General features: G+C 33.1%; 1 protein-coding gene and 2 long non-coding RNA genes across 3 annotated transcripts; all 3 read right to left on the reverse strand.

Annotated features, from left to right (window-relative positions):
* Positions 1-1,825: 1,825 nt before the first annotated feature.
* On the reverse strand, positions 1,826-2,564 carry LOC145725014 (uncharacterized). The gene is made up of 2 exons (XR_014177151.1): positions 2,304-2,564; positions 1,826-2,250 (listed from the first exon to the last, which is right to left on the reverse strand). It is a non-coding gene; the product is annotated as an uncharacterized LOC145725014 (long non-coding RNA).
* A 3,005-nt stretch (positions 2,565-5,569) lies between these two features.
* Positions 5,570-6,443, reverse strand: LOC145724559 (uncharacterized). The gene is made up of 2 exons (XM_081972904.1): positions 6,225-6,443; positions 5,570-6,164 (listed from the first exon to the last, which is right to left on the reverse strand). The coding sequence occupies exons 1-2, from the start codon at positions 6,231-6,233 to the stop codon at positions 5,709-5,711; spliced, it is 465 nt and encodes a 154-aa protein (XP_081829030.1). The 5' UTR covers positions 6,234-6,443; the 3' UTR covers positions 5,570-5,708.
* Positions 6,444-8,421: 1,978 nt separating this feature from the next.
* LOC145724560 (uncharacterized) lies at positions 8,422-12,165 on the reverse strand. The gene is made up of 3 exons (XR_014177043.1): positions 12,029-12,165; positions 11,872-11,971; positions 8,422-8,555 (listed from the first exon to the last, which is right to left on the reverse strand). It is a non-coding gene; the product is annotated as an uncharacterized LOC145724560 (long non-coding RNA).
* Positions 12,166-13,367: the final 1,202 nt, after the last annotated feature.

Consider the following 13,367-nt stretch of genomic DNA (forward strand, 5'->3'; position numbering starts at 1 on the left):
TTGGATTCTAAGAGTTAAACAGGAAGCTTTTTGCTGAATGTCCTACTTTAAAACAAATGTTGATATTGTGTTGCCTAAATAAGTTTCTAATTTGAAAAGACAGATTACCAATAAAGGGGATAGGAAAATATTTTGTGGTTACCTTAATCTCTGACTTAATTAAGCATCTGTTAACAAATTTGTTGAAATGGTTGTAATAAATTTTGTTAACTACAGAAAATGTTTAAAATTTTCCTGTGACATAGGGATATTAAACAGGCGGTGGTAAAAACAATTAAGGGAAGCAGTTTTCTGGTTAAAAGGGTGGTTAGATGAATAAGGTTGTCTGTGCTTGTGAGCTTGTGGAAAACTGAAAATTCTATGGGATCTATGAAGTAAGATGTCTAAAAAGGGCAGTGAATTATTTGATTCTGTTTCCATGGTGAAAGAAATCAAAGGGAGTAAATTATTAAGAAAATCAAACAAGTATTGGACATCATTAACAAGTTTAATATAATGGAAATGGAAAAGTAATTTTTAATATTCTTAGAACATGTTCATGGCTTTTTTATCTAACCTCAAACGTCAACTCTGAGCGAGAACGATCTATCACTCAATTGGTTCATATTCTAAGCCTAGTGTCATAATTATTATCATCCTGAAGATGAGATTTACTCAAATCTCCCTCACCTCCTAGTTGCATGATAATATCATCATAACTAGCATCAGATTCACCCTGACCATTCATTCTAATAATCTAGTAAATAAATAAGCTTGAATAAAAATTCTATAATAGGGATGCCAAGTTATTTTTAAGGTAAATAACTAAACCTTACTTTAACTTACTTTCTACCTAAAAATCCTGCTTCTAAATATATCATTGAAACTACAAATGTCTTTAATACAAAAAATTACAAACTACTTACAACTAATACTCTTCGTCAAAGAGTCCGAATTGTCCAAAATAAACCGTCAGTTGACCAATCTTCTTCTTTTCCGTTGAGGTGGATTTTTAACTGCAAAGGCTGTACCTCGGTAACAGCCGGGAGGCCTCCTCGGTTATCGATTTAACCACTTCTGGAATAGGTCCTCTATCACAATCTGCTCCATGTCATAACGTGGACTAGACGGTACAATTGCTGGTAGCACTCGGTATTACACCCAGTAACTTCCGTTCCGAAAGGAAAAAGCTTTCTAAGATCCCCTGATCTTCAATAGTCTGATTTTTACTCGAATTTCTCTTTTTTTTAGCTCTCTCAAAGTCTCTCTGACAATCAACCACCATAAAAACAAAAAAAAAAACTTATTTCCCACCTTCTAGCTCCACATACCACCTTTTTCACCTCCTTTGCAGTTCATCAAGTAATACTGTTAATTTTCTTAATAACTACATACAATCCTACTTAAACTAGATAAATAAATTTTCTTTATTTTATTGAAAAAAAAAATCCATGTCATGATACACTTATGGCATAACTCACTAAGACATAATGCCTCTGAGCATTACAGTAAGTGCAAAAATTTACAAGTGAATTTTCAAATTAAGTGCTTGTTTTATTTTTATTATATTGTTTTTACAATAATTTGTAAATAAATGTAAATCCATTGTATGCGTTTCAGTATGTTTTATGTTATGACTCGGACGCATAACATAGTGAACCTTAAAAACTTATTGATAAACCACAAAATATGAAAGAAAATCTTGAGAACTAATAAAATGAGACTTAGAAAAAGCAAAAAAAAAACAGAAACAGTTTTTTCTAGTAGTAGTTTGGTTAAAACTGTGCGTAAATAGGTCCATTACGTAACTGGCTATTTACGCACTGACAATCGTAGGTAAACACGATTTTCAGTTTACGATTTATTTTATCAAACATACAATAAATTGAAATAAATATTCTTGTAAATATAAATGATAATTAAAGCTATTCCAAACACTTACATGTCAGTCTTGAAAATACAGTATTACTTAAAGAAAAGTATAAACTAAAAACATCACAAAATCAGCTTCATCTTCGACTAAAGTGGGACGAGTTAAAAGAGCGGATGAATCAGAATCTCTAAGATCAGAATCTATTTACTTTTCTTCTTCTTGCTGTATACTTCCTATAAACAAACAAAGGCCGAAAAAACCATAGTGTTGGCTGCTTCCAAATCGTCATCATTTAGTTTGACCGACTCCATCAAAGTTTTGTCGTTTTCCTTGAAGTCTGTCGGTTTTGCCGAAATTGCAGCTGTCATTACAACCAAATACAATACAACGACATTCAACTGAAAATTACACGCATTAGTTATACACAAATATCAATATACAAAATACATACCCAGAACATTTTTCTTATTGTTTTGAAACAGAAGCTTGATCTCAAATTGTAGGATGAAACAACTGAACTGATGGTATTAGTTTCCGATCCGAGAGTATTTATACAAACTGCCTGTGCAGAGTAAAAATTCTCGCTAAATGGTCACATTACATCCGATTTTCCTTTTGTTTAATAAATTAGCACTTGTATCGAGTTTATTTGTTTCAGATGAGACATGTCAAAGGTAATTCCGTCACCAACTGATAGAAATTCGAACTGTGTTTGCTTGGTTTGCTTATTTCATTAGGGTGGGGTTTAAAAATACTTTCTGTGGTATTTTTACCTTGTTTTATATTCAAAAAAATAACAAAATATTTGAGTATAAAGGTCAGTGTAGATGTGTGCGTCAACAAATTCTATGAGTACATAATCATTCAACGGATTACGCAAACGGTTGTCAGAATTTTGTGTCATATCTGGTATAATATGTATGTGACTTGTAGTCCATTTTAAACAGATTGAAACAAAAGCACTTTTAAAATTATCACTTTTTAAAGTAATAATTAAAAGTATTTTAGAATGTCCTAAAAAGCCAGTACAGATGACACACTGCGAAAACAAGTCTTATGAAATTTTCTGCGAAATGTATGAAATTTAGGTCAATCTTGCGCCACCGGTACCTACTTACAAGTAGGTACCAAAGTGGTACTCGAATCGAAAATTGATATTTTTGTGCTAATTAATTTTTATAGAATTGCATAAAGCGTCTAATCATTAAATTGAATTTCCATTATTTAAGCTCAACCCTTAAATTTGTCTGATTAAAAAGCACTAAAATTGTGAAAAAAAGCGTTTAAAAAGAGCATATTGAAGATTCTGAAATGCTTTAGAAGCATTTGCAAATTCTTAGACGGTTCTAAAATTTTTTGGCAGCTTCTCTCGGAAAGAGGAGTTTGTGTAGTGTTTTGAATTTTTTTAAACTACTTTAGCAGCATTGAAGGTTCTGGACTGCTTTGAAGGCATTTGAAACCTTGTAGACGGTTCTAGAAATTTTTGGAAGCTTTTAAAACTGCTCTAAAAGCACACTGAAACTTTTAGACTGTCTTGAAATATTTTGAGAAACTACTGACTGTTTTAAAAGCTTTTGGAAGGCTTTCGACTGCTTTAGAAGCATTTTGGAGTTTCTGTAGTGTTTTAAAACCTTTATTTGACTACTTTAAGAGGATTTGGAAGGAGAGTTTAAAAAGCAATGAAAGTTTTGAACTGATTTTAAAGCATATGGAAACTTAAGGGGGGTTCTAGAAACTTGTGGAAGCTTTTAAACTACTTTAGAAGCATACGGAAGCTTTTAGATTGCCCTGAAACTTTCTGAGAGATTCGAGACTAGTTGAAGATCATTTGAAAGCCTTCAGACTGTTTTAAAAGCTTTTGGAAGGCTTTCGACTGCTTTAGAAGCATTTTGGAGTTTCTGTAGTGTTTTAAAACCATTTTTTACTACTTTAAGAGCATTTGGAAGGTTTCTGGAGAGTTTAAAAAGCAATGAAGGTTTTGAACTGATTTTAAATCATTTGAAAACTTACGATGGGTTCTAGAAACTTGTGGAAGCTTTTAAACTACTTTAGAAGCATACGGAAGCTTTTAGACTGCCCTGCAATTTTTTGAGACTTTCTAGACTAGTTGAAGATCATTTGGAAGGTTTCTGGAGGGTTTAAAAAGCAATGAAGGTTTTGAACTGATTTTAAATCATTTGAAAACTTACGGTGGGTTCTAGAAACTTGTGGAAGCTTTTAAACTGCTTTAGAAGTATACGGAAGCTTCTAGACTGCCCTGAAACTTTCTGAGAGCTTCTAGACTAATTGAAGATCATTTGGAACCCTTAGACTGTTTTAAAAAGCTTTTGGAAGGCTTTCGATTACTTTAGAAGCATTTTGGAGTTTCTGTAATGTTTCAAAACCTTTTTATTACTACTTTAAGAGCATTTGGAAGGTTTCTGGAGGGTTTAAAAAGCAATGAAGGTTTTGAATTGATTTTAAATAATTTGAAAACTTACGATGGGTTCTAGAAACTTGTGGAAGCTTTTAAACTGCTTTAGAAGCATACGGACGCTTTTAGACTGCCCTGAAACTTTCTGAGAGTTTCTAGACTAGTTGCAGATTATTTGGAAGCCTTTAGACTGTTTTAAAAGCTTTTGGAAGGCTTTCGACTGCTATAGAAGCATTTTGGAGTTTCTGTAGTGTTTTAAAACCATTTTTTGAGTACTTTAAGAGAATTTGGAAGATTTCTGAAGAGTTTAAGATGCAATGAAAGTTTTTAACTGATTTTAAATCATTTGAAAACTTACGATGGGTTCTAGAAACTTGTGGAAGCTTTTAAACTGCTTTAGGAGTATACGGAAGCTTTTAGATTGCCCTGAAAGTTTTTCAGAGTTTCTATACTAGTTGAAGATCATTTGGAAGCCTTTAGACTGTTTTAAAAGCTTTTGGAAGGCTTTCGACTGCTTCAGAAGCATTTTGGAGTTTCTTTAGTGTTTTAAAACCTTTTTATTACTACTTTAAGAGCATTTGGAAGGGTTCTGGAGGGTTTAAAAAGCAAAGAAGGTTTTGAACTGATTTTAAATCATTTAAAAACTTACGGTGGGTTCTAGAAACTTGTGGAAGCTTTTAAACTGCTTTAGAAGCATACGGAAGCTTTTAGACTGCCCCGAAACTTTTTGAAAGCTTCTAGACTAGTTGAAGATCATTTGGAAGCCTTTAGACTGTTTTAAAAAGCTTTTGGAAGGCTTTCGATTACTTTAGAAGCATTTTGGAATTTCTGTAGTGTTTTAAACTTTTATAGACTACTTTAGGAGCATTTGGAAAGTGTTTGAACAGTCTAAAGGGCACTGAAGGTTCTGGACTGCTTTTTAAAATGTGCAGAGGGTTCTACAAGTGTTTTAAACTTTCTCAAAATTGCCAGAGGCCTATAGAACCATTTTAAACGTGCCATAGATTTATAAATGGTACTGAGAATTTTTTTAAAAGTGCAGAGGGTTCTACAAATGTTTTAAACCTTTTCAAAATTGCCAGAGGCCTCTAGGACCATTTTGAATGTGTCAGAGATCTCTAAAATTGCCAAGGATTTCGCTGAACCAAAGTTTTGACTGTTAATTTGATTTACTATTTTCTTTATCTTTCTATTTAAATTTAATATCATCCTCTAATCAACGTGTAGCAAGCAATATGGTTTAATTTTTAATTTTATTCGTCTGATACAAATATATGGAAGCAAATTACTAGTACACAATGATATCACTTACAAAAATCACCCATTTATTTCACATTACTATAATTCAGCGTTTAACATAACATTAAATAGTGCTTATCTATACATTACAGCCGAAGAATAAATTAGTTGTCCACTTACATATAATTACTAATTTGCCTTAAATCACGCTACAGTAGGAAATTGATCGTAATTATTTAAATAACCCACCAAAGGCCGTGGCCTGCGTAATCTCCTCTGAAAACCCGGTGCTTGCCTTTTGGAGATGCTGTGTTTGTCAGTGGATTTAGTGGCCTCCAACGATTCCAGAAGGGCGACTGGCACTAAAACGTAATCTTCAGGGTTTTTTGTTTCGTCTACATCAAATTTCTCTTTCAGGAGCTCCAAATTTGGGATACTAGTCTGGTCGATTGATGCAGGAGCTGCGCTAACCTCTTTAGATTGAGGGTTCAGTACTTTTTCCAATTCTTGCTGGCTGACACTTGCGGGAACTTCGATCGGGACATATTTAACGTCAAAGGGCACAAAAATAACCTCTGATTGGTTTAGCACCCCTTGGTCTGATACTGGGTATGTATGTCCTAAGGTGGCACACAAAACCAGCAGAAATTCAATGGTTGCCTGTGATTTAATATAGTAAATAAAATCAAACATACTTTAATAAAATCAAATCAAACTTACTTGTAACATTTTCTTTCCTGCTACTTTAATGGTCACTTGCTAACTGTATTAACTGTAGGTCAGTACTTGGTCAGATCTTGACTGAAGTTTTGTTTTTATACTAAACTATGTTAATTGGCTTGTTTGGTGTTAATTTGTGTCAATAAGGATGTTACAATTCTCGAAAAATATGTTCAAGCTGTTTGATTATTCTGTTAGAAGCTAAGCATTTTTGAACCTCTTGACGTTCAGTGACGAGAAGTTGACGAAGCGAAGGTGTGGCAAATATGCACGTAGGAGATTGGAAGCTGGAACCTTCGATAGTAATTTACATGTTCGGTAAATCACGGAATGTACCGACATAAACAATAATAATATAAGCAGAAATTTTCCAAGAAAATAATTTGGGTTATTTATACCTTATGGGAATGTTAACACTTTCTTCGGCAGATTTTGATCACAACGTGAGTTAAATACAAAAGTTGTTGACCTTATGTTATTTGCCATTCCAGACAGTGGCATTTGCCCTGTTTTAATAACTTTACTTACAACCTCAGGGTAAATAGCTAATTACGCATAGTTTGCCGTTACGTAATGGCCCTCTTACGCACAGTTTAAGATCGGCCATAAACTAACTGTTCTAATGCTGGAGAAATTGATTGTGTTTCTATTTCTTGCTTTACCAATATAGTATATTAGATGGAGATCATCGCGTAGTGTAGCAAAACACATTAAGTAATGCTACTGAAACTATTACTTCCAATGGACCTTAAATTAGGTAAAACAAGTACAAAAAAAACCCTTTAAAATTTTAAATTTTTAGGATTAGGAGACTTATTTGACTACTTTTTGAATGTGAATATCTCGGTAATATAAAGAGCTAGAGAAGCAGTTTTGGCTCATTTTGTAGTATTTTCATCCTCTTTCTAATGGCGTTTTAATGAAATATATAAGAGTTCAAATAAAAAAGTTGCAATTAAACAAAAACTTTAAAAAAAATGCAATTTTGGCAATTTTTTATTTTGCTCCAGGAGAGTTCCAATGCACAGCAAAGGACATATTTATACCAAAGGACCTTAATATAGGTGAACTAAGTATAAAAAAAGCACTTTGAAATTTTTAATTTTTCAAAAAAAATTGAAATAATGGGAGGGGTATTAGTGGTAATTTTTTACTACTATTTGAAATTCAATATCTCGGTAACATGAAGAGGCTGCCAGTTTTGGCTCATTTTGTAATATTTTTTATTACTTCACGTCCGTTTGAACAAAAATGCAATTTTTGCAAAAAGTGCAATTTTGTCAATTTTTTAATTTACTCCAGGAGGGTTCCAATGCACAGCAAAGGGCATATTTACACCGAACGACCTTAAATTAGATAAAATAAGTACAAAAAAGCGCATTAAAATTTTTAATTTTTCATTAACGGACTTTTTTACTACTTTTTTGAAATTAAATATCTCGGTAACATGAAGAGCTAGAGAGGCCAGTTTTGGCTCATTTTGTAGTATTTTTTATCCTTTTTCTAATGGCGTCTTAGTAAAATCTATAAGAGTTCAAATAAAAAAGTTACAATCATTCAAAAATTGAAAATATACCCTTTTTGCAAATAAATGCAATTTTGTCAATTTTTTATTTTACTCCAGGAGGGTTCCAATGCACAGCAAAGGGCATATTACACCAAACGACCTTAAATTAGATAAAATAAGTACAAAAAAAGCGCTTTAAAATTTTTAATTTTTCATTAAGGGTCTTTTTTTACTACTTTTTGAAATTAAATATCTCGGTAACATGAAGAGCTAGAGAGGCCAGTTTTGGCTCATTTTGTAGTATTTTTTATCCTTTTTCTAATGGCGTTTTAGTAAAATCTATAAGAGATCAAATAAAAAAGTTACATTTATTCAAAAATTTAAAAAATGCCCTTTTTGCAAATAAATGCAATTTTAGCATTTTTATTTTTCTCCAGGAGGGTTCCAATGCACAGCAAAGGGCATTTTTATACCAAAGGACCTTAAATTATATAAAACAAGTACAAAAAAAACACTTTAAAATCTTTCATTTTTCAAAAAATTGAAAGAATGGGGGAATATTAGGGGTCATTTTTTACTACTTTTTGAAATTCAATATCTCGGTATCATGAAGAGCTAGAGAGGTCAGTTTTGGCTTTTTTTTGGTTTAACATGACAGGGTACGATTAAAAAAGCTTTTGAGGTAAGTAATACGTTAAAAAAAATATATTTTAAATTATTCAATGTTACAGACTAATATAAAGAAATGTCAACTGGTCCAGCTGCTCCACGATCATGACCACCAGGTCCGTGGTTATGTCCAGCATGGCTTCCACCTCGTTCTCCTAAATCATTAAAGTTTTGTTATTTATCTTACTTTGTTCCAACGTAATACTGTGTATTAAATTAATAATGGAAATTGTGACTTTTTCTTTATGAAGGAATAGCCAAATAGGCAAGTGAAACACCCTCTAACTCGGTTATTTTTGGGAATTTAGGGAGGTTGGAGCACTCAAATTAACCGTCTTGAGCTCCTCTTTCCAGTGATATTGAGCAAAAAATTCTAGCTAAAAAATTACGTACAAGGGGGCCGAAAACAGTCAATCACCATACTACTCATGTACACCCTGTATACAGGAAGCAAGATCCGTCCTGCGAACTAACGGTGCTGAATTAAGGAGTTAATTAGGAATATTTTTGGTCTCTCTGGTTGCAGATTTTTCGTAACTTTGACCGTTTCTGAGTTATTTAGCAAAAACTGGTTTGGTGCAACAACGTTTCAAATCAGTTGAAATTGTGGTTTTGAAATTTGAACACCCTGTAACTCGGTTATTTTTGGGAGTTCAGGGAGGTTGAACCATTCAAATTAACCGTCTTGAGCTTCTCTTTCCAGTGGTATTGAGTAAAAAATTCTATCTAAAAAATTGCGTAGAGGGGGGCCGAAAATAGTTAATCACCATCATTTTCATGTACACCCTGTATACTACAAGCAAAAACGGTCCTGCAAACTTAAAGCGTGGGGTTAATGAGTTGATTGCAGATTTTTTGTGACTTTCACTGTTTTCGAGTTATTTAGGAAAAACTAATTCGGTGCCACAACGTTTCAAATCAGTTGTGATCTGAAATTTGAACACAGTTTAAAGGATAGTCAGAGACTGAATCGCCTGTAAAAGCACACAGTTTGAAAGCAGTCTGGGACAAATTTGCCTGTAAAACCCACTTGGAGTGAGAAATTGACTGTTTTAAGTACATTTTCGGAATCCCCATTAAATTTTCTATCCAATAACCTGAAAAAACAACTACAAATATTGGTACAGTTAGGAAGAAAAGCCTTGCCAAAGTTTGAACTACCAGAAACACAGTTTGAAAGCACAGTCAGGGACAAATTTGTCCGTAAAACCCACTTGTAGTGAGAAATTGACTGTTTTAAGCACATTTTCCGAATCATCATTAAATTTTCTATCCAATAACCTGAAAAAACAACTACAAATATTGGTACAGTTAGGAAGAAAAGCGTTGTCAAAGTTTGAACTGCGAGAAACACAGTTTGAAAGCAGTCTGGGACAAATTTGCCTGTAAAACCCACTTGGAGTGAGAAATTGACTGTTTTAAGTACATTTTCGGAATCCCCATTAAATTTTCTATCCAATAACATGAAAAAACAACTACAATATTGGTACAGTCAGGAAGAAAAGCGTTGTCATATTTTCAACTACCAGAAACACAGTTTGAAAGCACAGTCAGGAACAAATTCACCTGTAAAACCCACTTGGAGTGAGAAATTGATTGTTTTAAGCACATTTTCGGAATCCTCATTAAATTTTCTATCCAATAACCTGAAAAAACAACTACAAATATTGGTACAGTTAGGAAGAAAAGCCTTGCCAAAGTTTGAACTACCAGAAACACAGTTTGAAAGCACAGTCAGGGACAAATTTGTCCGTAAAACCCACTTGTAGTGAGAAATTGACTGTTTTAAGCACATTTTCCGAATCATCATTAAATGTTCTATCCAATAACCTGAAAAAACCACTACAAATATTGGTACAGTCAGGAAGAAAAGCCTTGTCAAAGTTTGAACTACCAGAAACACAGGTTTGAAAGCACAGTCAGGGACAAATTTGTCCGTAAAACCCACTTGTAGTGAGAAATTGACTGTTTTAAGCACATTTTCCGAATCATCATTAAATTTTCTATCCAATAACCTGAAAAAACCACTATAAATATTGGTACAGTCAGGAAGAAAAGCCTTGTCAAAGTTTGAACTACCAGAAACACAGTTTGAAAGCACAGTCAGGGACAATTTCGCCTGTTAAAACCCACTTGGAGTGAGAAATTGACTGTTTTTAAGCACATTTTCCGAATCATCATTAAATTTTCTATCCAATAACCTGAAAAAAACCACTATAAATATTGGTACAGTCAGGAAGAAAAGCCTTGTCAAAGTTTGAACTACCAGAAACACAGTTTGAAAGCACAGTCAGGGACAATTTCGCCTGTAAAACCCACTTGTAGTGAGAAATTGACTGTTTTAAGCACATTTTCCGAATCATCATTAAATTTTCTATCCAATAACCTGAAAAAACCACTATAAATATTGGTACAGTCAGGAAGAAAAGCCTTGTCAAAGTTTGAACTACCAGAAACACAGTTTGAAAGCACAGTCAGGGACAATTTCGCCTGTAAAACCCACTTGGAGTGAGAAATTGACTGTTTTAAGTACATTTTCGGAATCCCCATTAAATTTTCTATCCAATAACATAAAAAAACAACTACAAATATTGGTACAGTCAGGAAGAAAAGCGTTGTCATATTTTCAACTACCAGAAACACAGTTTGAAAGCACAGTCAGGAACAAATTCACCTGTAAAACCCACTTGGAGTGAGAAATTGATTGTTTTAAGCACATTTTCGGAATCCTCATTAAATTTTCTATCCAATAACCTGAAAAAACAACTACAAATATTGGTACAGTTAGGAAGAAAAGCCTTGCCAAAGTTTGAACTACCAGAAACACAGTTTGAAAGCACAGTCAGGGACAAATTTGTCCGTAAAACCCACTTGTAGTGAGAAATTGACTGTTTTAAGCACATTTTCCGAATCATCATTAAATTTTCTATCCAATAACCTGAAAAAAACCACTACAAATATTGGTACAGTCAGGAAGAAAAGCCTTGTCAAAGTTTGAACTACCAGAAACACAGTTTGAAAGCACAGTCAGGGACAAATTTGTCCGTAAAACCCACTTGTAGTGAGAAATTGACTGTTTTAAGCACATTTTCCGAATCATCATTAAATTTTCTATCCAATAACCTGAAAAAAACCACTATAAATATTGGTACAGTCAGGAAGAAAAGCCTTGTCAAAGTTTGAACTACCAGAAACACAGTTTGAAAGCACAGTCAGGGACAATTTCGCCTGTAAAACCCACTTGGAGTGAGAAATTGACTGTTTTAAGCACATTTTCGGAATCCTCATTAAATTTCCTATCCAATAACCTAAAAAAACACCACAAAATTTGGTACAGTCAGTTGTTGGGCCAAAAGAGTTCACCGTTTTAGACGTAACTAACTTAAAGTTACTACTAAGTAAGAGCACTGTTATTTGGTGTAAAATTTTCAAATTAAATCTAATAATAAAATTTTAATAAAACAAATATACCTTGATGAGATTGTCGAGGACGCTCAGGACCGTCTAACTGGGGCATTGCAGCTGCTTGGTTGAAAAGGGCAAGCATCATGAAAATGACAGCGAAAAGGGCCTGTCACAATTGTCGTACACTTAGTGCTCGAAGATTAATAGAAAAACAATAACTTACCCAAATTTTGTTTAACACTAACATGTTGTAGGATGGTTTTCAGAAATCTTTATTTTAAATTTGAATACATTAGCACGTCCTCTTATATTTATAGTTAATTCCTGAACGTATTTTAGTTTACATAGACGATTAAAGCTTCTAGACAATGAAATCTAATTTTACTGAACTACCTAATATTGAACGTTCCAGATTTAAAAGTGTTTATATGCATAAAGTAAACACTACACCAACAAAAGTACCTGAAAAATGTTTGTGCTAATGTTGCTAATCTAGCAAAATTAATAGTCAAAGTGTGTTTGGTTTTTAGTTATGCTGTCCAATAATCAGTGTGACAAAGGTCAGATAAGCTAAATTTTCAAAAGTTCACTAAAACAACATAAATTATCGGTTCTTCCGTTATGTATAACCCGATAAAAAAATTCTAAACACGCAATTATAAATAGGGACTGTATTATTGCATCAGCATTATTTTGACTGGTTTATTTGGTAAATATCTCATAAACCCTCATTGCTTGAACCAAAAAATGTTAGTCGATAAAAGTTTATCTCAGCCAATCGCTTTATTATTGAGACATGACAAACCATGAGTTTATTTTTTAAAGATTATATTGTGGTGTCAACTAAACTTTTCAAAATATTTACACTTTTGATATTTTCTATTATAGAATAGAAATCTACCTATTATACATAACTGCAAACAGCTTAAGTAGAAAAAGCTAAAACTCATCACAATTGCAGGAAAAATTTTAGAAAATCAAATTCGCCTCTAGAAAAATTAACTCAATAGCATACGCAAAATTAGTATAGCAGTAGGTAAATTGCCGGTAAAGTAAATGTTCTATTTTACCAGAAACCAGTAAATTACTGCTAAATTACTCTTTACTTATTATACTATTACTGTATTTCTGTCAAATTTTGACACCGCTTTTCTCACTGATTGTACCAAATCTTGTGTTTTCAGATATTGAAACGTTCCTAACCTAACCACCATTATAAATAATATGACACTGACCTAACCTAACCTAACCAAAATCAATGTAAATAAACGGAGAAATGACAGCCTGGAATGCCCGAAACTGTTTTCAAAACTGATGACCAGAGGGAGTACCTATTTCTTATCTTGAAACGCCGATTGGATAGGAAATTTAATCAGGATTCCAAAAATTTGTTTAAAATATTCATTTTCAGAATCCGGATTTCTAGAAATTTTGCTTTTTTTTAAATAATAAAAGCAACCAACCTTTGACATCTAAAATGTGAACGATTTACGCAAAAATACGTCATTTGACAGATTTTTTTCATGCTTTTTTGCTATCTTTAGTTTCATTCTTTTTGCGCT

This window comes from Ips typographus, linkage group LG2, assembly GCF_016097725.1.
Source record: "Ips typographus isolate SLU linkage group LG2, UJ_Ityp_2.0, whole genome shotgun sequence".
In the NCBI taxonomy this organism is placed as follows: domain Eukaryota; kingdom Metazoa; phylum Arthropoda; class Insecta; order Coleoptera; family Curculionidae; genus Ips; species Ips typographus.